We start from the raw sequence: 24080 nt of genomic DNA on the forward strand, positions 1-24080 counted from the left end.
GCAGGATTAGTAGACCATCTGTGATTGACTTTGAATACCTATCAAGGGAAACTTTCATTTGCCATTGGCACTGACTCTTGGGGCTGAGATGAAGGGTATTTTGTAAAATGTGGTGGCTAAATACGAGGGAATTGAAGGATGACTAAATGGCAGATCCATTTAAGGATGCTACAGAACATTCATTTCTGGAGAATGAGGATTCGGTCTAGTCTGATGCTACCATTTGTGAGGCCTAAGAGGCTTTAATCGGGTGTCGGGCTCCAGCAAGAATTAAATACAAAAGAAATGAGCCTGTTGAGGAGATGGGTAATATTGAAGGAGTACTTCTAGCATTAGGAAAAAAACAAGGTGACTCTCCTCCAAACAACCCCACCACACCCCCACTCGCCCCAGTGTTCTAAAATGTATGTTGTCTCATGTTTGAGTGAGGATTGTAAATAACTCTCCGCTACTAAAGCTAAGGCTCATTTTATTGGGGGTACAATCTTGACTACATGAGAGGGGAAACTGGGCTGTGAAATTGATACCCTCGCTTAGTTGAAGGAAGCAGAAATCTGGATGGGTAGAATCCTTCAAGGATTCCACAGGCTGTGAGGCCCCTGAAGATATAGCGGTACCAAGGCCCTTCTAACATTTTTATGAAGGCATGTATGCGTTCACTCAGGTTGATGATGGTATTCCTGGGTAAAATTCAGTTTCACTGGTTACAGAGAGGGGAAGGAAGAAATTGGAGCAGAAAAAGTAAATACTGATGTGGAGAATGAACTGCAGTCCGATTAAACTCTGCACCAAACATTATCCCTGCTGAAAACATCAAACTGTCTGGTCTCGTTGGGGCTTAATTTTTTAAGTTATTCACAAGGCAAAGAAGTATGGACAGCTAATCAATGATGTGAAGCATACAGTGATATACTATGAGGACAAACTGTGTACTAGTGTAATTCATATCGTAGGTTCTCTCACATAAACTGTAAGACAAATATTTTAGCAATGATTCAGGTCAGTAGGCTGTGACATCTCCTGTGCTTCCAGGCCAATACATCTTTATGCTCTGGGGAGCAGCCAGATTTAAACTCCGAACTCATGTGGTGGCTTGGAACTCGAGGAGAGAATTGCCCTATATTATGATTATTGTTGTTATTATTATTATTATTACATAATCTTGTAAAACGTGCAGCTAACCAAAAAGTGTTTAAAGGTGCTGAGCAACAGAGAAGATGACAGATTAACAGCTTAAAACAGCCAGGTCTTTAAGCCTTTACAGAATGCAAGTAAGAAAGTACAAGTTCTCTGGGGCTCTGGCAGGGTGCCAGTTTGGGGCCCAAAACAGAGACTGAGCGTCCTCTTATGTCAGCCAAGCAAAATCTCGGCGCGGTGTACAAAGTAAGGTTCCCAGATCTCAGCGTACGTATGCGCCGATAGGCACCACTTGATCCTATATGTAGTGTGGCTCTAGCTTTGAATTGAACACGCTTTGAAACCATGAGCCAATGGGGCTCTTGTAGAAAGTGAAAGACCAAGGCGTGCTTCGGGAGCCAATACAGAAGTCTATCCACTGAGTTCTGAACTATCTGTAGGCGTCGGATGGATGCTTAATCTGCTCCTTGGGATAGGATGTTATCATAGTCCAATCTACTCACGATTAGGACTTGGACCACAGTCCTTTGCGCCGATTGAAGAATGATCCAGATGAACTTTTTCAACCACTTGAGTATAGCAAAACAGGTGGCGGTAACCTTGAACACCTGAGGCTTCATGAAAGATTCTCAACCAACACAAATCCCAGGTTCTTAACCTTGGGGGACAGCATCTTAGTATGTAGCTAATCTCTGGCAGATGGTCTCTAGACCAGTGATTCTTCACCTGTGGTCTCGGGACCTCTAGGGGTCTGCAAAGCCTACTCACGGGGTCTGAGCCTGCTTAGAAAATTAAATAATATTAACATATTATTAAAGTGTATATAAATAAAAAAAAGTAAAATGTAAAACTGTAAATGGTAAAACATTCTGTAAATGTGAAGGAATTTGAATTTGGAGGCTAAAAATTAAGTTAGTACCCGCAGACTGATTTGTGGGTGAAGTGCAAGTGCATCAAACAGAATTTAGTATGGAAAAAGAGTGGAATCAACTAAATTTAGAAAAGTTCCAAATTTTCATTCAAATATTCATTTTTTATATTGTTTGTGAATTAAACAAAATATTTCATAGTTTATGTATTTGTTTGAATGCTTTTTTCTATTTTTTGTGTGTATTATTTTTTCGGGCAATAATCGAAAATGCTTCGGCTCAGATCACTGGCTTCACGTAATGACAGAGTGGGGTTCCCAAAGATTCCAATATTTACTCTTTTGGGGTCCTGTGATTCCAGTAAGGATTAAGTGGTGGCCTACGGAAGTCAAAAGGTTAAAAACCACTGTTCTAGACAGCTATATATTTTCTGGGAATTTGGATTAGTCTGGATATTGTGTTAAATGGATAAGGCCATCTTTTTTTAAAAAAGAATCTAGTTCTACCCAGTGGTTTGCCACATAGAATTTGCTTGGCCTTCTTCCGTTATTTTGGTACTTGATTACTTATGTAAAGGCTGAGTCCAAGGACAAGAATTTTAATCTGTTCAGGGATGCTGCCCGTCTTGCCAATCAGGAGGGTGACACTGGATACTCTTATGTATCTTCCTAGGTTTCGGTACAGCATGCAAAATACCCAGTACTGCGTAATGACAGGAAGACATCTTGAGAATCGTTGTCAGGCATGTATATTTCAATTTAAAAGGGTATAGTTTGTTTTCTAATCTATTGCGAACTGCAGATTGTGATACTTAATAATTTGGAATTTGCCCTGCTTGGAGAGCCATCCGTAGTTAAAAGGATGGCAGTGTTTTTCAAGATGTGTTTGTACAATACGTTGGTGAGGCCATTCCTTCGCAAGTGCTTGTAATGGCATAGTTGTGAGCTCAGTTGGTCAGAAAGACCATGGTGACTTATTTATGGGAGGTGGTGCTCTTGGAGATGGATGTGCTAGAAGCTCATTTGTAACTTTGCTTTGGGAGATTTTGTGGAAACCAGGACTAGAGAGACATTTGATCACCTTCAGTCTGAATTTGACTTTTCGGACAGTGATGGGTTATGATTTCTGACAGTTTACCATGACTTGCAGGGCTGTGGGATAAAATGAGGTACGTAGCTTGACTTCTCCACTCAGGAGGCCAGGCTGCTATTTGAAGAGCTTTTGAAGGGAAGCAATGTCTACGACACAAAAGCCACTGTATTAACAATACATCGTCTGCTTAAGATGTTTTGTAGTGTTTTATCTAGGAACCTGAATCGATATTCCTATTTTATGCCCTTGTCCGGCTATAATCAATAATATCCATACAACGGCATAATAAACATATCCATAATTCAGTCGTAGCACATGCTGTCACATTAAGCAAGGCTACTTCTCCGGCCCCCTAGTAAGCACACCGAGTTCTCTAAACAAAACCAAGCCTCCAGCAACCTGGGAAAGAAGACTGCTCAATAAATAACACCTTTTATTGAAAACGCCCGTCTCTCTTTTCTCTGCATTCTGGTGAAACTAAGTACGCACATTTGACTGAGTGAAATAGCTGTCTATTGTTTTCACACGACTCTAGAGATACACTCTTATTCAGGGAGAGCAAAGTTGTCATGTTTTATGGTTGTCAGAATCTAATCCCTTCTTGTCTATCCAGGGAGGTTAAACTCCTCCTCGTTTATTCGAGAAAGTTTCTAGTGACCTCTCAGCTAGCTGGCAAACCTTAAGTCTAATATAGTCAGTAGAGACCTAGATAACCTCAGTCCTACGTCTACACTGCTGAATATATTATTCCAATGCGCAGAGCCTATTGGGAATATAGGAACTACACTACATGGCGCCCAACATTTGGTAAGGCGATAAATCTAACGCAAGACGTTAGAGTAACTCAGTCGTGCTTTTTCACACAGACCCTTTTTCCTGTAAATACTCCAAAAGACGTCTGGAGTGAGTAAAAGGTTAAAATCCGCCGGAACTTAGTAGGAAGAGATTTCTATGTATAGTTTTTGGTTTAGTCAACGTTGAAGGATACAGTGTTCCAAAAATATTGTGCACCTAATCTTTGTTTCCTTGAAACTTGATCTGCAACAAAAACCTTTCTGTCAGTAAAAATGTCAGAAAATGAAGACGAAAGGGAGACAGCTAGAATAGCAGCTCAACTCCTAGAGGATGACACGAGTCTCCTACAGAATGACCCGAATGCAATACTCCTTCCGGTCAACATAAGAAAAACTATAACTCTTAAACTTATAGAAAATGGACTAACATCGAGAGGTGGTACAGTCATATTCGTAATTGAGGCACATGAATATCGGCAGACAGAGGTATTCTATTCATGGATAAACTTTCCAGCAGCAAACGCTGTCACACACGAATTCCACTATTACAAAATCGAGGAACCTCCGGATGAATACACTCCTTTCGAGGAGGTGGAAATCCCATTAAAATACCAAGAGCACCTGCTCTGGTTTAAAGGCGCCCTAAAACATAATAATCACATCACCAGGCTCGGTCCACTAGGTAGACCAGGAGCAACGTGGCCGGTTCTAGCCAGCTACACACCACACCCCGACATCGAAAAAATGTCAGTACCAGAACTTTTAGCACAGCTAAAACAACTGATTAAAAAACATAGACAATTAGTCCAATATGTAATGCGGACTTCAACAGTCCAACCAGCTATTAACATTCCACAGCTGACCCCTCATCAGAGGAACACAAACAAAATTACACCACAGAACATACAATCATGTCTGGGTAAAGAACCCGCAAAACGGGAACAAATTCCATTCTGGTTAGCACAAAAAATCACTCAGATAGAGGCAGTATTTCCGGATACTACCCCTACTGAGAAACACAGAATTCTGACTATCTGTCTTCCAATGGGGATCGCACCACATGTAGAGGACTGGGACACTTGGGGCACAGTCTTTGCTTCCATTTACACTAAAACACATGGTGTTCCGTCCATGGCGGTAATACCAGATGTGCTAAGACAGATTCAAAACGAATACGGTCCAGAACCTGCTTTAACTCTGGGTATGAAAATACTGAAAGACTTCAAGCTGGTCTCGGCTATATTAATAGCCAACATAAAAGGAGACCGCCAGAAATTGAAAGAGACAGATATAACAGAACAACCATTTGAACTTGCCAGAATCATAGAAAAATCCTATGAAGAACTAGGAAGAGATAGTTTGGGTGGGAAACCAGTAAAACCCCAACTAACTGAAAATCCTGAAAAAATATTCATTAAAAATAATCTAAACACTCCAAAAAAGAGCTGGGATGGAAATAAACAATCCACTCCCAAAGAAAAAAGATTCCAGTCCAGAGGGAGGTCTCCTCGGCGGAGAGAAAGATCTCCGGACCAAGGACACAAGTCTCCCCAGAGGGAGCCCTCTGAGAAAAGATACAACCTTAGAAATAGGGATAATCTAAAGAAACCTGATAGATATCAAGATATTGATACACGTCCCTCTCGATCTTTTCAGACTTCCTCGCAGAAATCGGAAAGAAGAGGACGGACAGAACAAAGGGAAGAGCACGTCAAGTCCAAAGACAAAGAACCTGCTCATCAAAGTAACAAATTACAATTTCCAAGAAAGAAGGTAGCCAGCATTAAAATAATCAAACATGCCGAGGATACTGAGGACACAGCTGAAAAACGGAGAGTGGGCCCAGACAGTACTAGACAGTGCAGCAGAAGTGACCATAGCTCACAAGATCCTGATGAATCATCTGGAGACAGTGGACACGAATGAATACATTCAAGTGGAAACTGCAGACAGCAGAGTTAGCAAACCTCATAAAATATACGAGATAACATTACGTATAGAGGGAGATAAGACTAGGAAAGTAAGGGGTCTATTTTGGGATAACCTTTCCAAAGGCTATGACATCCTTTTAGCTGAAAAGGACCGACCACCAGAGTTTGTCAGGGAGCGCCCTCATGGCGAAGAAATGATTATGCCTGCCTTTTCAAATCACATTCCAATTCACAAAAAATATACACTTGCAAGAAAGTGGGCAGTAGCCCAAGCTCCTGCATTATATAAAAATCATGTAGGATGGGATGAGTACTCTCCTCCTCAAAAAATCCAATTAAAATGTCAACCAACTGCACAAAGGCAGTACCCAATTAAGCAAGAAGCTAAAAAACAGGTCAGGGAGATCTTAGATCAACTTGAATACCAGGGGGTGATTGAAACATGCACCTCACAAATGAACAATCCTTTGTTTCCTGTCTCCAAGCCAGATGATTCATATCGCCTAGTTTTGGACTACAGACACTTTAACTCATGTTGCAAGATATTTGCAGTACAAAACTCACACAGTGCAGCACTAATGAATAACATCGTGCGCAAAAAATACAAAACAACATTAGACATCTCTAATGGATTTTTTTGTCAAAACATTGCACCTGAAAGCAGGTATTGGACCGCTTTCTCAATGGGCTCGCAGAAAAATGTCTGTCGACTCCCACAGGGGTTCAAGAATAGCCCAGGATTATTCTCAGCAAGAGTAACAGAGTTACTACTAATGTATGATGATGAGGCATTATCTTATGTCGATGACATCTATCTGACAGATGATGACTTGGATACTCACTTGAAAAGAGTGAACACCATAATACTTGGGTTCGCAGCAGAGGGTTACAAATTCAACTTTAAAAAGTCACGAATTGCCCATCTGACTGTCCTGTTTTTAGGATATGAATTATCAAGTGAAGGCAAAAGCCTAGAAGACAATTTCTTAGAGAAGTGTGCTGTACTCCAAGCACCAAAAATGCTGAGGAACTTAAATCAATACTAGGTTTCCTGAATTTCGGAAGAACATACATTCTAAATTATGCAGAGGGGGTTAAACCTCTCTATGAATTAATAAAACCTGATTTTAAACCAATCAATTGGACACAAAAACACACAGAAATTTTGAGATCATTGCAAACAGACATGTTAGCGAAAACAAAATTGCAAACTCGCGATAACACACGCAACCTTGTAATCCAAGTCATCCCAGGAAGATGCGGATTCACGTACCTGACCTCTAATGAGGGAGAAAAGGTACCAATAGCATACAAATCACACTTGTACTCACAAGCTGAAAAAATTGAAATATCTAACATATGAAAGAGAATATCCTCTGCCAATCGAAATTCTGCCCATTCAACTTTACGCCTGTGTAATATATACAGACGGATATGCACAACCCTCAGTTTGGGGAAAACAAGCTTATAACGCTACGTGCGAGGTTGTCAAATGCCGGTGGAACGGAGGTAAATTGAGACCACTGGTAACAATGTCACAATCTGTAAAAGACAATTCATCTCACTAAACTGATTTAATAGCTTTAAAAATGGCGCTCGACATTGCCGATCGCGAATTCCCGACACTAATAGTGTGCGATTTGCATTCCTGCGTCAAATCATACAATAATGACTTGCAGAAATGGGTTCGAAACGGTTACAAAGATGACACAGGTGCCACAATAAAGCATAAAAAGGTTTGGGAACAGATAGTTCTTTTGCAGAAAGACTCACGTGATACATACACTGAGTCATCAGCGTGATGGCGTTCACGCTGCAGGGAACTCATTGGCTGAGACAGCCACAGCGGAAGCAACTAATCCGGCTTCCGTAGCCACAAAAAAGCGTTCAGAAAAATACATAGACGGGGAAACCATGCTGGCGGTAAAAACTTCTTCAAAAAGCGACTGTGCAGCATTACCCGTGAACTATCCACTCTATTATACATACATAATCGATGCAAACTCCGTTCCTTTTGCTCGAATCCCTGGAGTGAGGGATAGAGTAATTCCAAACACGAACAGGAGAATCTTCTTAATACAAGAAGCACATATGGGATTAGGTCTAAGGCATCAGATGATCAAAGAATCTCTGACAGAATTACAATCAGAATACTGGTGGCCGGGAATGAGCTTGGATAATCACAAATTTGCACAAAATTGTGAAAACTGGAACAGAGATCGCAGTGGCGAACTGGCCGAAGTAGTGCCAGAACACCTAATAGAAAGCATAAGGTGATCTATACGCATGATTAAACAGGAAACATGCGTCCCAATGTATATTATTTAAGACTAGATTCACTTAAAATGTAGACACCAGCGCTCGGCTGACGCCAGAACTGTTCTAAAAGATTTGCGAGTCTATATCGGCACATACGCAATTGGCATGCTATATTCTGACCAGGGTGCTGCTTTTAGCTCTCGAGCCTATAAGGAGGCCATGACCAGCATGGGCATTGCATTGCGGTACTCTTGTCCCTTCCATCCTGAGGGAAACGGGATTGTGGAAAGAAAAAACCGAGACATAAAGCAATCTATAACGGCGAGGGTATTAGGTACGGAACATTTAACAAGTGTCCAATGAAGTCTTAACAATCTGCCAAGAAATTCTCTAAAAGGTTTCAGTCCGTATGAACTATTGTTCGGGACTAGAATGCACATTCAGGACCTCGATAGTCAGACTTCAGTGGTAGAAGAAAAATGCTTTGATATCAAAGATCGTTTGGCTATTTTACAGGACTTAAATGAAACAAGAAAAGACCTGAGCAACGTAAAGCTAAAACAGCAGCCAACAGCCACTGAAGAGAAACCACCTGTCCCAGCAAGGCCTGTCTGGATTCCAAAGATTGGGGATCTGGTCAGAGAGAAGATCGCGGTGAAGAAGGAATTTGGGCCTTCTTACAGAAAAGCAGTACCTGTCTTAGCTGTCAACGGAACAAGATCAGTTGTACTACCGCCCCTTGCTGGTAAAAAGGAGAACCGAGTTGTATCCATCGACCTGGTAAAACCACAATCATGTGGCCGATAATAAGTAGTAGGCCCAGTGGACTCCCAAAAAATAGCAGAACACCAAAGTTTGCTACAATACAAGAGGTTCAAACTGAGAGACTAATCACATTTGATAAACCTGCAGTGATTAAAAAAGGACTATGCAATAATGCCATGGAACTTGTGCCTCTTGAAACCCAAATTGCAAGCGTTCATCAAGAAACACCTGTCTACAACGATGTAGCCACGGACTATGCTAATGAAACAAAGAAAATTCCAAAAGCAAATAAAAATCCGGAAGCGATTCCAACAATTGACAGAACTGCATCTGGCTACTTCATCAATTTCGATGACTTTTCTGAGGCTCCAAGTGAGCCTGAGGAACAGCCAACAACTAAATCTTTTAAAAACAAAGTAACAGAACTCTTTCATCAACTCAAAGAAACCGATCTAATTTCTCCATGGATTGAATTTTGGATTGTGTTGGGTGTCGTTTTCCTCCTGCTTTGACTCATCATGGTTCTTTGTTTGGGAAAATTCGTAGAGGGAAAATCTAGTACAATGGACACAGCAAGTCAGAACATCAACTTGGTCCTAAAGCCACACAAGTCATCTCACATAGAGAAAAGAGAACTATCATCCGTGAATGTCACAGCCAATCCACTACCCGGTGGGGTAGCTTGGGACAAAACAGATTACGAAATCTATGGCCCGGTCGAGCTCTTGAAGTATCCACATCAGTTCAAAATTTCATTGAGTGACTTTGTAAAACCAAGCACATTCTCTGATGATTGGGACTTTGAAAGTATTAATGATATGATGTCAGATTTAGTAATGTCAGCAAAATTTACAGAACATGATTACTTGCAGGGTTCATCTAATTATGAAGAATTGTACTGCTACAACCACTTTGCACATCACTATTTGCATAAATCTGCTCAACCTAGAAATGTTTTAAATTATAATCAATGGGAACATTGTGCAACTCCACCAAAAGGCAGTTCAAAAACATTTTATGAGAAATTCCCATACTTCTCAGGGTTTAACACAAGTGAAGCAGAAGCCTTTTATTTCAAAATGTTAAATAAGACAGGAATGAAAACAATGCTGACAAACACTAAATTAATCTATTCAGAAGCATATTATGAACAAATGACTACATTTGGTTTTGATTTTTTGGAAAAACAATATTGAAACAAAAACCATCTGGGGTACCAAAGATTGGCAGGTCCAAGGCATAGAATCATTATTTAGAGCCTGCATGATCCCAGAACAAATTATATTCTTGAATGATACCATTCAACAGACAACCTGTCTTGGCCTAGCCAAAATTAAAGACTTAAACAAACCGTCTATTCCAAAGCCAACACCTGACAATAATAGCACTACAGATGTTGAGATCGACGTATCCCATATTTTTAACCAAAACAGAACACATCCTGATTGGAAAAAATGGTTGATCTGGCCCACAGACACAAATAACTGTCAAGATAGATTCCTGAACAAAATACAGGGGTTCAAATTGACCAGGTCAGACCCTAGATACTCCCAGAGACAACATCCAGGGATAGTTACAACATACAGTGTAGGAAAACTCTGCCTCGAATGGCTACAGAAATCCACACTGGCAGAAATTAAGCAACACTTGACTTTACTTAAAGACGGTGCTGACTTGCGTGATTTCATAATGGGACCACGCAAACAGCGTCCAAAACGTTTCATAGCGGCCGGTATATATGCAGCTTACAACAAAGCTTGGAAAGAAACGCAAATTGAAACAGCAGAAAAAATACGGGAAATTGACCATATTAATTTGGAAAAATCACTTTCTGTTGTGGACAATGGGTTAATGACTCTGTCTTCCAGAATATATTCACTGGACAGTATTGTATCATCTGCTATAGATATAATAGAGCAGGACTTGCTTATGTTACAACACGGTCAGTCCCATTACGTTCTATTGTACAGCTTGGCTGGACGTTACAAAATCTGCGTTCAGGCTACGTGCCTTGGCGTATAATCAAGACAACGTCATTATTCTCTATCTTTAACCTTACTAATACACAAATCAGCTTGGCACAGAAAGGAGCAGAATATACAATTCGGAGCATTGAAAAACTTGAGAGATTACCATTGACAATGTCAGAACGACCTGTCATTGAATGGATAATACACGGAATAATAACTATTCCGATAACAACTTTCCAATTTAAATTCTGTCAAGAGTATATACCAGCAGGCCAGTATGAAAGGTTGGGTAAAGGGTACATTAAGTCATCATGGAAATTACCTTACACACACACATGTTATAGTGAAAAGGAACAGAATGTATTTCTTAGTGGTAATAATTGTAAAAGGTCACTAAGTGGTATACTTCTGTGTCAAGGTATTAACCTGCATGGGGCCTGTGAGGGGACTTCAAATAACCTTTCATGTCACCAGCATGGCACACCTGCAACTCGGATAGAGCCATTCTTTAGACGGCTTTCTAACGGGAGCTATATTCTAATAGTGGACCACAGATGTTGTGGCATGGTGCCAGGAAAAGCTTATCTCGTGAGCGTTAGTTCCATGGTCACTTGCTGTATGCAAGTATTGTTTCCAAACAGCACTCCAGACAGGGAGGCAAAAATGTGGCCATTTTTTAATATCTCTTCAATTAGAATTGATACTTTAAGCAGAATGAAGTCTGTTCTTTTACATACAACTGTGCCCTTGACGTCATCAAAAGAAACGTATGATCTGCAAGTCGCAAGGACAACGGCAGAGATACATAGCCTTTTATCAACAAATTGCCCCCTACATTTCGCAGAAATATTAAGCCAAATCCTAAATATGTCTGATACCAGCGGTATCCCACATGTATTTAAGACAATTTTTTTGGGACTGTTAACACCCTTCACAACAGTTCTGGGCATTTTTCCTAATTTTGTCCATTCTGTCTTTGGCGGCCTACCACTCCTGTTGGGACTCGTAGCAGGCATTTTATTTTTGATATTTCTGCTTCGTTATGGCAAACCAAAACGCAGACAAGACTCCAGCCACGATGGAAGAAACGATCCTAGCTATACGCTATCGGGACCACATAACTAAAGTCCTTAGATTAGCCCGGCTAAGAGATCTGAATATGACCTGGTTTCTTTCATTCAGACCCATCTGGCAGAATTGTATCTTACCTGTGCTTCGATGTATGCTATGCGGAGAAGAATGCGTGTTGGACGTCTGTCTTACACTACAATCAGCAGTACCATTGGATACAGATACTTTGCTAAGTCCTGTAACGGCTCATGCATTGTGTTGTCCCCAGCGGCTACCCATTCTGATGACGGCATTCGTTGAGACTTCACCACTGCGATTAAAGGGTAGTGAAGTACGAGATGAGAGCAACATCACCCAGGTACGACCTTCTGTAAGCATTGCTGATCCCGACATCGATGATAGCAATCATTCTCACGACTGCACAGTTGCGGCATTTTCCAACTTGGTCGAACTTTCACCTGAAGCGGTAAACCACTTTTTTGAAAGTCTGTCTGAAATGATGTTTTCCCCCGAACAGAAATAATAACTTTTAAGCAAACTAGTACACAGCGTTCCCTGAACTCTGAATTCGGCCTTCGGCTTTGATAAACAAAAGCTACTGAACATATTTGGAACTATATTTTTTCTCTCTCCCCTGAAAGCGAAAATACGTTTTGTTTTTTTTCCCGATTCCAAAATATTTACCCTTTTTCTGGCACATGCACTCTGCTTGAAGTAGAACTATTCTTAGAGAACAGAGCTTCTATTTTAGGAACTCTAAAGACAATATATCACGTCAGCCTCTAGCACATTTACAGCAACTGTATTTATATGTGATGGAATGGTCTCGACCCTTTTTTCTGTATTAAGAGCCATTTCATGTGTAAATTTTTCAATTCATTCATGCCGATATATATATATGCATCCTTTTTAATGAATGATTACACTGCTTGAAAAGCGTACAGTACCTATAATCATTTTCATGTATTTCACATACACCATTTCAAATGCAAAAATGTATTTTGGGGTGGGTTGGTATACACATGCACCTTTTATGTTTACTATTGCTTAAGTTTTAGTAATGATGGACATTAATTCGTGGAGTGGGTGTAGTGTTTTATCTAGGAACCTGAATCGATATTCCTATTTTATGCCCTTGTCCGGCTATAATCAATAATATCCATACAACGGCATAATAAACATATCCATAATTCAGTCGTAGCACATGCTGTCACATTAAGCAAGGCTACTTCTCCGGCCCCCTAGTAAGCACACCAAGTTCTCTAAACAAAACCAAGCCTCCAGCAACCTGGGAAATCCCCCTTGCTTTTGTTTTGATTTCGTCCTAGAACTCCTGTAAAGCACTGTAAGAACGGCCAGTTCTTAGTGACATCTTTATTGACGTCTTATGTCCAACCTTACGTCAAACCCAGGCACTTTTCAGGTATAAATATACCAACGTTGCCTTAAGCAAACACACGGTGGTGATTCTGGAGCAGAGCAGCTATCTACTTGCCCGAGAGCCCAGCTGATGCGAGAGCCCACGGACGCTGCCCCTCCTCTTTGACGCACTGAGAGAGACGCTATCTTTTCTCCTGCCGAGAAATCCAGCTCCGGAGTTTCCAGATACCTTCGCGGGTTACCGGGATATCGAGTCCTGAGAAAGAGATACAAGACCTCCTGCTTTCTATTACCCAGGTACGGAACTGATTAAACCCTTACAGAGAATTCTTGAGTCAGATTCTTGGCAAAACAAACTTAACTTAAACTGCTACTTACTTACTCCTTCCCACGTATTAGTCTTAGGTCAGGTACACCCGGGTAGGCGTATTTAGAAGCACCAGTTGAGTACGATTTGTCAATGTATATATGTATGTATATATTTTATCTATTTTAAAGTATCATATGGCTAAGAAACCATATCAATGCTTTTACAGTATTATTTTATAATCCTCCTTTTTACTGTACGCACTTTACTTTACCATGAGTATTACAATCGTGGCAATTCATTTCTCTTGTAGGAGGAAGAAGACTGCTCAATAAATAACACCTTTTATTGAAAACGCCCGTCTCTCTTTTCGCTGTATTCTGGCGAAACTAAGTACGCACATTTGACTGAGTGAAATAGCTGTCTATTGTTTTCACACGACTCTAGAGATACACTCTTATTCAGGGAGAGCAAAGTTGTCATGTTTTATGGTTGTCAGAAGCTAATCCCTTCTTGTCTATCCAGGGAGGTTAAACTCCTCCTCGTTTATTCGAGAAAGTTTCTAGTGACCTCTGAGCTAGCTGGCAAACCTTAAGTCTAATATAGTCAGTAGAGACCTAGATAACCTCAGTCCTACGTCTACACTGCTGAATATATTATTCCAATACGCAGAGCCTATTGGGAATATAGGAACTGCACTACAGTTTAAAGGAGAGGCGGGAGCTTGACCTGCGAGAAATAGATATTGTGAAGTGGGAATGCACCTGAAGAGGTACACATGCAATACAGTTTTCGACTGATAGAAATAAAGATCCTACATAGTGCCTATTACTACAGGAGAAGCTGTATGGAATGGGCCTATTGATAATTCAGCTGCCCACTGCCGGCAGGAGACAGGTGAACTTTACCACACCTCCTGGGCTTTTGTAAATGTGCTAGTCTTCTGGACGCGAGTGGGAGACAAACTCTCCTCAATCACGGAGAAGTTTAGAGTTCTAATGCTCAGAAAGCAGCGTTGACACTCTGGGGAAACCTCGATTTGACAAAAAACAATTTAACCTTCTTTTATGGTGGCAAAGAGATGTGTAGCATGTCGTTGTGTTAGCATCAGGGCCACCACATTGGACATGTAGCAGGTTAGAATGGTTTGGTGTCTAGCCTCAGACACTGTGGCTTATGAATCCTGTGGGTTCTGTTGGAAGTTCTGTATTTGTTCAAGCCATGAAGGTTTCCATGATGGGCTGTTGCGAATAGGGGATTGGTCCACCCTCCACTCTCCAGCACACATGTAAAGGAAGTTGTGAATGCTCATCTGTCTCCTCGGGGTGTACATCTCAGTTCTGCTTCCATGTTCGAAATTAGATGACTTTGTGGCACTTGTTTATTTTTCTCGACCTTACGATAAGGCAACTTGTATCATGACGACGCGGCAAATTAGTATGTTTATATTGCTCTATTGTGTCCTGTTCTGTACCAAATATATATATTAAATCTGTTAGTGAGGCAGGAAACCCGACGAGGGTGCGTGCATTGTTAAACTGGCGGGATAAAAGCCGAGTCAAGGCACTGCAGACCTTCTAAGAGACAGTGCTCTGTGCTGGGAAGTTACATCTGTGACGATAACCTACAAATTGGCGATAGAAAGGCGAAAGCTTGTATGCATACAGATTAAATTTTACGAATCCAACCGCAAACCAGCAGTAGTTTATTTTTGGAAACTGCAGAGGAAGAGGGGCAGAGGGTGAGTGGAGACACAGGCACGAGCCGGGGCAGGGGGTTTACAGAGGAGAGATGAAAGGTTCTGTGGTGAGGCTAACAGGCGGGCTCAGAGAAAGGAGGGAGTGGCCGAGCTCCGGATGATAAAACAGGCGACACTGGGGTCTCTTCAGACAATCGAGTTCTAGTATAAAGGGTCTGCTCATATCTCTAACCAGGTCAACTGTGGTAATTAATCTTTATAGAACGTTGTGCTGCTCTACTTTGGTGCAAAGCCATTTTCGTCATTGAAAACACTGACGTTTAATGTGTTTTTTATTTAGCTGACCTGGGGCCTCTGCTTGACATCCTTTTACACTATGTTTGTGAGGCCGGAACTCCATTCTAAAGAGGCAAAATGTAAACAAAAGGCCACAAGGAACTTGCATTTAAATCAATTTGTAAATGACACCGTTTGCTAAAACGACTATTGTATTATCCTTTAAATCCTCCGCCACAGTTTTTAGATCATGCAAAACACATGTAAGTTGACCTTTTTATTTTTCCGAGGTAAGTACAGTGTGAGCTAATCTTAATTGGGCAACCCTTACTGAACACAAAATACAAAGGGTGCCTCCTGGAAAAGCACTGCAAAAACAGCTTGTTGACTATTGTTTCCAGCAAATGGCATGCCATTATTAAACTGCCTGCCTTGTTTCTGAATCTATTATTCAATGCACTAACCATTCTCTTAAACCCCTTTTGAACTTTAGATTTTCTTATCCCATTCCATTACTACGATTAATAACGTTTATAGGACAAGGTACCTTACTCCAGAGTGTTTAAAAGGATACATGTCGATGTATGTTGAAAATGTCTAATAATGATATTTAATTGTGACAAGCTCATGGATTCTTTTTCTTCTCCACAGATTTCAATTTGCGGTCTCTGAACAGAGCTCTACATGATGAAATTATTAACAAGCCAATGGAGACTCTTAAGCTGGCGATTCCATCGGGAATATATACGTTACAGAATAACCTGCTGTACGTGGCGCTCTCCAACCTTGATGCGGCTACTTATCAGGTAATGTTTCTTGGTCGCCCCCTTTCACCAAAGAAATCCCAGTAGGTTTGGTCTAGCAACGGTGTGCAGCTGCTGACTGCTGTTTCTGTTCTTTGACAGGTTACATATCAGTTGAAAATCCTGACCACAGCCCTGTTTTCTGTGTCCATGCTTCATAGAAAGTTAAACTTGTACCAGTGGATCTCTCTGATCATTTTGATGGCAGGAGTTGCATTAGTGCAGGTAAACAAGATATCATCAAGTGCGATTTGATTAGTCTTTTCTTATGTTTTGAAATATTATGTCGATCATATTGTATGTTTGAGTGCTAACTGGAGCCTTTGATCTGTTACCTTCCGATTAATACCGAAAATACACAACAGTACAAGAAACAATGTTATTTGATTCAGATCAGCCACGCACTCCGTCTGGCTCATACTGGATCAGCTGGCTGCATAGACAAGACTTTCCAGCATGTCCTCTCCTGTTACTGGGCCAGTTCCACTACGTGCATTCACGTTCCTTCTGTGCACCTCTCTCCCAGGCACTGACCTCTCACAAGTACTTATGCACAGTTCATGCTCAGTTTTCAGGACTTTGCAAGTGACCTCTTGCCAGGCTGCTGGAGGCATCCTAGCCTCCTCCCCAGTGTCCCTGGAAAGAAAATACTTGATCAGCGGGAAGAACCGTTCTAAAGTTTAGTGCAAAGTGTCAATGTTAGAAATGGGGGTCTCTAGTTGACAGAGCTATGCACCTTTGTGCAAGTAGGGACCCTTGATCTGGTCGGAGTAAGGGGATTACACACTTTAGATAACCCCTGCTCACCCCCTTGGTAGCTTGGCATGAGCAGACCGGCTTATACCAAAGACAGTATGCAAAGGAGTTGTACCCAAACACACAGTAACAGTGAAAACGCCACGAATGGACACCACACCAGTTTAGAAAAAGCTTACTTCAAAAATAGAACTTGTAGGAACAAATAGCTCCACCTGGGGCTATTACGACGTAGTGACAGACATAAATACATAAATCCAAAGTACTGCGCTGACCGCGAGGTGCGCAGCTCAGGCACGGAGTCACATGGACCCCAAAACATCAGTACCTTGTTGGCGAGGCGTTGAGTCTGCGCGTAGGCGAGGCATTGAGTCCAGGACAGGGAAGATAGGTGGCATCAGCGGTGAGGCTTCGGTTCCAGTGAGTCAATGCGACGTTGAAGAGTTCATGAAGTCACCCTCGTTGCTTATACAATCTGAAAGAAGAGGAAAGATGGAGAAAATCCCCGGTGCTGGTTCTCAGTTCTCTGTTTTCCTCTCAGGGAATCATCCATGTGGTAGGTTATGTACTCAGCAAGATGCTCCTAACGCCATCAAATAGCCATAATTATTTCTTTTATTTCATGATCTTCTTGATACACACTTGCAAAACTTTTCTTTCTTGGTGTAATGATTACATCATAGACATTTAGTTATCTTCATCAACACATTATAATCTACAGAGCCAAGCCTCTTCAGTTATCGGCTCCATGATAACGAGAGGCTGGCGCTGGAGGTGATGTCGTCAGTGCGAGCGCAGGCGTCGGGAAGGTCGATAACTGCAAGCGTCGAAGGGCAGGAGCTGCGATGCAGGCGGAGCAGTGCATCATGCACTTAATGAGCATTGTCTACGGCCTTGGTGCAGGTAGCGGTGTCCCTGGCAGCGGCACTGAGGGCAGAGGTTTTTTTCTTGCTTTGCAGGACCAACCATACAATTCTTAGGGGCAAGAAACTGGGATTGGTGTCCCTTTGAATGCAGGAGTCCACAGTGGAGTCCAGGTGCTGGTCAGTGGGTTGCAGGTGAAGACTTCGTGGCCCTGAGACTTCAGAACAGGAGGCAGGCACACACAAGGCCTTTGAGATTCTTCTTCAAGCAGTTTCACAGCAAAGTTCCAGTCTTTGTCTTCTCCTTGGCAGAAGCAGCAACTGCAGGCCAACCCAGCAAAGCACACACAGCAAAGGGGCATTACTCCTCCTTACAAATCTGTAGTTCTTCTACTTGGCAGAGGTTCCTCTTTTTAGTAAGGGTTTCTGAGCCCAGTCCAACACAGTCTGTCCTCTTTGGTGCAGCATGACCCCAGGAGGTGGAGACCGCATTGTGCAAAGCAGACCCAACCTATCCAGTTGCAAGTGAAACTCCTCCCACCACTCTAAATGCAGCCAAGGCCTATTCAGCAAACTGCATGCAGGAACTGCAGTGGCAGGCCTGAGTTCTCTCTTTAGGGCTACTTGTGTGGGTGGCACAATTAGTGCTGCAGGCCCACGAGTAGCATTTGCATTACCAGCCCTGGCACTCATAGTGCACTTTACTAGGGCCTTTATTAGTAAGGCAAACATACCAATTCTGGACAACCAATTACCGTAACACTTTATACAAGGAGCACATGCACTTTGACACTAATCAGCAGTGGCAAAGTGCCCAAAGCGTCTAAGCCAGTAAAACCAAATCCATCACAGCATCAAAAATAGAGGAGGTAGAGGCAAAAAAGTCAGGGGTAACAACGCCAAGAAATGCCAGGTCTAACAGATGGGTTATTAAATTCTGAGCTCAGAGAACCCTACCTCCATTTCTCTATCTTGTCCCAATGGAAAGTTAGACTTGTAAGATGTTAGCCTATGGTACTATGGCCTTTCATTAGTTAAAAAACGAAATTGGCAGGGTTTCACTATCTGGACATGTAAAACACACTAGCACATGTCCTACCTTTTACATACACTTCACCCTGCCCATGGGAGTACCTTGGGCCTACCTGAGGAGTGTCATACATGTAAGAACAGGGAAGGTTGGGTCCTGGCTAGTGGGTGCACTTGACACATCGACATGGCAGTTTAAAACTGCATGCGCAGGCACTGCAGTGGCAGTTCTGAGATACATTTACAGGGCTACTCTCTTTGGTGGCACAATCAGGGACGCTTTCTTTGGAACTCGCAGCAGCACTTTGGACGGAGCCTCTCTGTTATCCCTTTTAAAACCCACCTACCTCTCGCGGAACCCGCTCCGCGGGTCCCGCTTCGTGTGGGGTGTTCACCGGATTTACAGGAACTTGGATCGTGTCCCACTGAAGGCGAGTGACAGGCGGGGCTGCGAGCGAGAGCAGGCGCTGGGCAGGGACTACCGTTCCCAGGAGCGCTTGCCAGCCCCAATCTACAACACCTGGGCCGCTCTCCCTGTCTGCTCCTCCCCTTCCCCTGCGCTTAAGACTCCTGTGTTTGTGGAGCAACTTGGGACGCTTTCTTTGGAACTCGCAGCAGCACTTTGGACGGAGCCTCTCTGTTATCCCTTTTAAAACCCACCTACCTCTCGCGGAACCCGCTCCGCGGGTCCCGCTTCGTGTGGGGTGTTCACCGGATTTACAGGAACTTGGATCGTGTCCCACTGAAGGCGAGTGACAGGCGGGGCTGCGAGCGAGAGCAGGCGCTGGGCAGGGACTACCGTTCCCAAGAGCGCTTGCCAGCCCCAATCTACAACACCTGGGCCGCTCTCCCTGTCTGCTCCTCCCCTTCTCCTGCGCTTAAGACTCCTGTGTTTGTGGAGCAACTTGGGACGCTTTCTTTGGAACTCGCAGCAGCACTTTGGACGGAGCCTCTCTGTTATCCCTTTTAAAACCCACCTACCTCTCGCGGAACCCGCTCCGCGGGTCCCGCTTCGTGTGGGGTGTTCACCGGATTTACAGGAACTTGGATCGTGTCCCACTGAAGGCGAGTGACAGGCGGGGCTGCGAGCGAGAGCAGGCGCTGGGCAGGGACTACCGTTCCCAGGAGCGCTTGCCAGCCCCAATCTACAACACCTGGGCCGCTCTCCCTGTCTGCTCCTCCCCTTCCCCTGCGCTTAAGACTCCTGTGTTTGTGGAGCAACTTGGGACGCTTTCTTTGGAACTCGCAGCAGCACTTTGGACGGAGCCTCTCTGTTATCCCTTTTAAAACCCACCTACCTCTCGCGGAACCCGCTCCGCGGGTCCCGCTTCGTGTGGGGTGTTCACCGGATTTACAGGAACTTGGATCGTGTCCCACTGAAGGCGAGTGACAGGCGGGGCTGCGAGCGAGAGCAGGCGCTGGGCAGGGACTACCGTTCCCAGGAGCGCTTGCCAGCCCCAATCTACAACACCTGGGCCGCTCTCCCTGTCTGCTCCTCCCCTTCCCCTGCGCTTAAGACTCCTGTGTTTGTGGAGCAACTTGGGACGCTTTCTTTGGAACTCGCAGCAGCACTTTGGACGGAGCCTCTCTGTTATCCCTTTTAAAACCCACCTACCTCTCGCGGAACCCGCTCCGCGGGTCCCGCTTCGTGTGGGGTGTTCACCGGATTTACAGGAACTTGGATCGTGTCCCACTGAAGGCGAGTGACAGGCGGGGCTGCGAGCGAGAGCAGGCGCTGGGCAGGGACTACCGTTCCCAGGAGCGCTTGCCAGCCCCAATCTACAACACCTGGGCCGCTCTCCCTGTCTGCTCCTCCCCTTCCTGTATAGATATAAATAGGTACTGCCATCACCGCTGCGCGGAAGCGCGCGGGAGCGCCGGGAGAAGCCCGGGACAAGGGCGGGACCGTCTGTGGCCGAAGGTGGCTGGGCTGGGACACCCCACTAACATTTATAGTTCTGGTATTGTTTGAAATCCATTTGTGTAGCAATTGTAATCTGTTCTATTAGTATACTGTTAGGTAGCACGGGGGTTAGATATATGGCCTGTGCTACAAGCACTTCCACCCTGCTGCCCTCTATGGGCGAGGTAGAGACGGCCGTCATGGGCCCCCTAGACACTTATTTTAAACGGCTGCCTCAGGATATTGATAGGGAGATCGCCTTGGCAGAAAGACGTGCAGGGCGTAGGCTGCCGATAGAGCTCATGAAAACTCCTCTTGAGAAACATCAAGGCCAAAGTTTCCCTTCATTGGTGACCCCGTTATCATCTATTGTATTACCAGCCACACATGATATCCTGCACGATTTATCCCTATCCAATGAGTCATTGGGTACTTTCCCCTTAGACATAGTAGACACTATTGTGCCCGCAGAGTCCGCAAATCCTCTCAGCCATTCATCTAATGGGCAGAATGCAGCACTACAACTTAGTGCCCAAGCACAAGCTATAAAATCCAAACCTTGTCCAAAAAGGAAAAGGGGTACCCCTGTAAAAAAATGTCAAGCTCCCAAACCCGCAAGGAAACATAGGAAGTTGGGCACTAAAACACCCCCAAGACATGCCCCTGTAGAGAACTCTACTGGATTACCAACGGGAGAGGGAGAAGCTGTCCCAGTAGGTGTAGACACCATAATATTGGTATCTCCTACGACGCCAGTATCATCAGGTATAGATCCTATTACTATAGCATCCCCTGGGCCACCAACATCTAACCCAGAATTCTTCTTGGAGTTGGAAAAATTAATACGTTCCCTCTTAAACCCCTTTGAGTTTAGACTTAAAAAGCTAGCAGAACAATTGGACCATCTAGAGCAGGCTAGCTTAGATAACTTTTTTTCCATAAAATCTTTAATTAAGTCTTGCAATAAAATGGGAGCGAATGGGAAAAACCAACAGATAGTCGAGCGAGACGCAGGTGCCCCGTTGGTTGATTTACAACCCCTAATTGTGAGTAGTGCACAATTCAGCAGTCAGCGGGGTAAAGGGCAGAGTAGTAAGACTATCGCTGACCCATCGGTTACTGCAAGCAATAGCAATTGTGGGAAAATTAAGCCCCACAGTACTGCACTTAAAGGTAGAAAGGACAGCCCTAAAAACTCTGCCACTACTGCTAACAAAAATATTCCACCCTTGCCAACCACTTTGGAAATTAGTCATGGCACATTAACAAGTAAGGATAAAGCCAACTGTAATAATGTTGTTGGAACAAATGTGCCGTATACCTCACAGATTGTAAGTAGGGGTGGTTCTGCAAAGGATGGAAATATCATTGTTGATGGAAATAAGGCTACTACAGTACTGGCAAATGTTGCCCCACCGTGCCTTGTTGTCCCAGAACGTAGCCAACTAATATCACACGTAACCAATCTTCCTACCAGGATACCCCCGGTACAACTCACCCCTGATTCCTACCCCTATGTGGCTATTCTTACCAATGTTCCACCCTTAATGGAAGGTCAAAGAGAAACCTTTGATATGCTGAAAAATAAAGCCATGCATTGGCTACGGGTCAATAGACCTTTGCCAGGGGGAGTGGATGGTTTGATTATTGGGGCTAGAAGGGTCAATTGGATAGGGAATACTCTGAAAAAACAGGGGGGCGAATGTATTATAATTAATTTCCAAGACCCAAGGGTAGTAGGGCTAATTACGAGACCTGGTTGGAGTATTAGCATTGGTGGGATTGGGGTTGTGGATCTTACCTTCTTTTACCCAAGACCGGTGGCCACTTATCTTGGGGGGAACAATGAGCCACTGAGAATTAGTTTCTCTCCCTGGGCAGAGATTAGCCCTTTTTCTGCCCCTATCCCACGACCAAACGACTGTTATAAACCGGTATATAACTCTTATAATGGGCTAGGGAACTCGAGGTGGGGATGTTGACGGAAACCAGTTGAATACATCGATTTTGGGGAAAATATGGCAAGTGGAAATATCACGGAGGCAATACTGGCAACAAATGGGGATGTAATGTCCAATTTAGATGAAGTGTTTACTACCAGGGAAAGTGGAAATATGAGGGGGGAAACTATGGCATGTTTGGAAGATAGGGGGGCCGAACTCAGACTCCCGTTATTATTATTATTATATTTGCATTTATCAAGCGCACAGCTACCCGGAGGTTTCCCGGCGCTAAGCGAACTGAGCAAAATGAAGAGCACAAAGAAAGCAAGACCAGGAGGATTAAGAATCAAAAAGCCAGGTTTTAATTCCTTTCCGGAATTTCAGAAAACAGAGTTCAGAGCGCAAAACTTGGGGTAAAGAATTCCATAACGAAGGTGCCAGCAGGGAAAACGAACGTCCTCCCATTTTGGCTCTGGTAACACGGGGGATTTTACATTTGTTCTGAGTGGAAGACCTAAGTGTACGGGAGGGGATGTGTTGCTGAACCAGAACAGAAAGATAGTGAGGGGCTCTGCCTGTCATGATCTTGTGCATATAGCAGAGAGCTTTGAATTTAATTCTGCTCTCAATGCATAACCAGTGCAGTTTACGCCTATGCTGTGAGACCGAGGATCTCGCAGGGAGGTGACAGATGAGGCGAACTGCCATGTTCTGTACCACCTGAAGCCTCCTGGTCACCTCCTTGCCGGCACCGAGGAATAGAATATTCCCATAGTCCAGGCGTGAGGTGACAAGAGCCTGGACTACAGATCTCAGGGTGTCGGCAGGTAGCATCCACGTGATTTTCCTCAGCCACCTGATGATGGTGGTACAGGTGGCAGAGACTTTCACCGCGTGTTGTTTAAATGCTAACTGGTTATCAAAGGTAACCCCTAGGTTACGAGCAGACACGGTGGGAATGGGTAGAGGCCCCATCTCAGGTGGCCAATGTTGTGGGCCCCAGAGCGAGGTGTCTGAACCAAACAGGAGCAGTTCAGTCTTGTCCCCGTTTAGTTTTAATTTGTGGTTCAGCATCCAATCTGATATTTGTTTCAGCCCGGATTGAAGAGAAGACGAGGGAAGATTTTTATTAGAAGACAATGAGTAGATGACTTGGGTGTCATCAGCATAAGAATAGATTGTGAGACCCGCCTGTTCTGCCAAAAAAGCAAGGGGTCTCACATACAGGTTAAA

General features: G+C 43.7%; 1 protein-coding gene across 1 annotated transcript in view; it reads left to right on the forward strand.

Moving 5' to 3' along the window:
• The window catches only part of SLC35A3 (solute carrier family 35 member A3), a 236349-nt gene that overhangs the window by 116081 nt on the left and 96188 nt on the right, over positions 1-24080 (forward strand). The window contains exons 3-4 of the mRNA XM_078644413.1: positions 16202-16356; positions 16456-16578. Of these exons, the coding sequence (XP_078500539.1) occupies positions 16202-16356; positions 16456-16578 (278 nt within the window). The remainder of the gene's footprint in view (positions 1-16201; positions 16357-16455; positions 16579-24080) is intronic.

The sequence above is a fragment of the Lissotriton helveticus genome, chromosome 1_1 (assembly GCF_964261635.1).
Source record: "Lissotriton helveticus chromosome 1_1, aLisHel1.1, whole genome shotgun sequence".
In the NCBI taxonomy this organism is placed as follows: domain Eukaryota; kingdom Metazoa; phylum Chordata; class Amphibia; order Caudata; family Salamandridae; genus Lissotriton; species Lissotriton helveticus.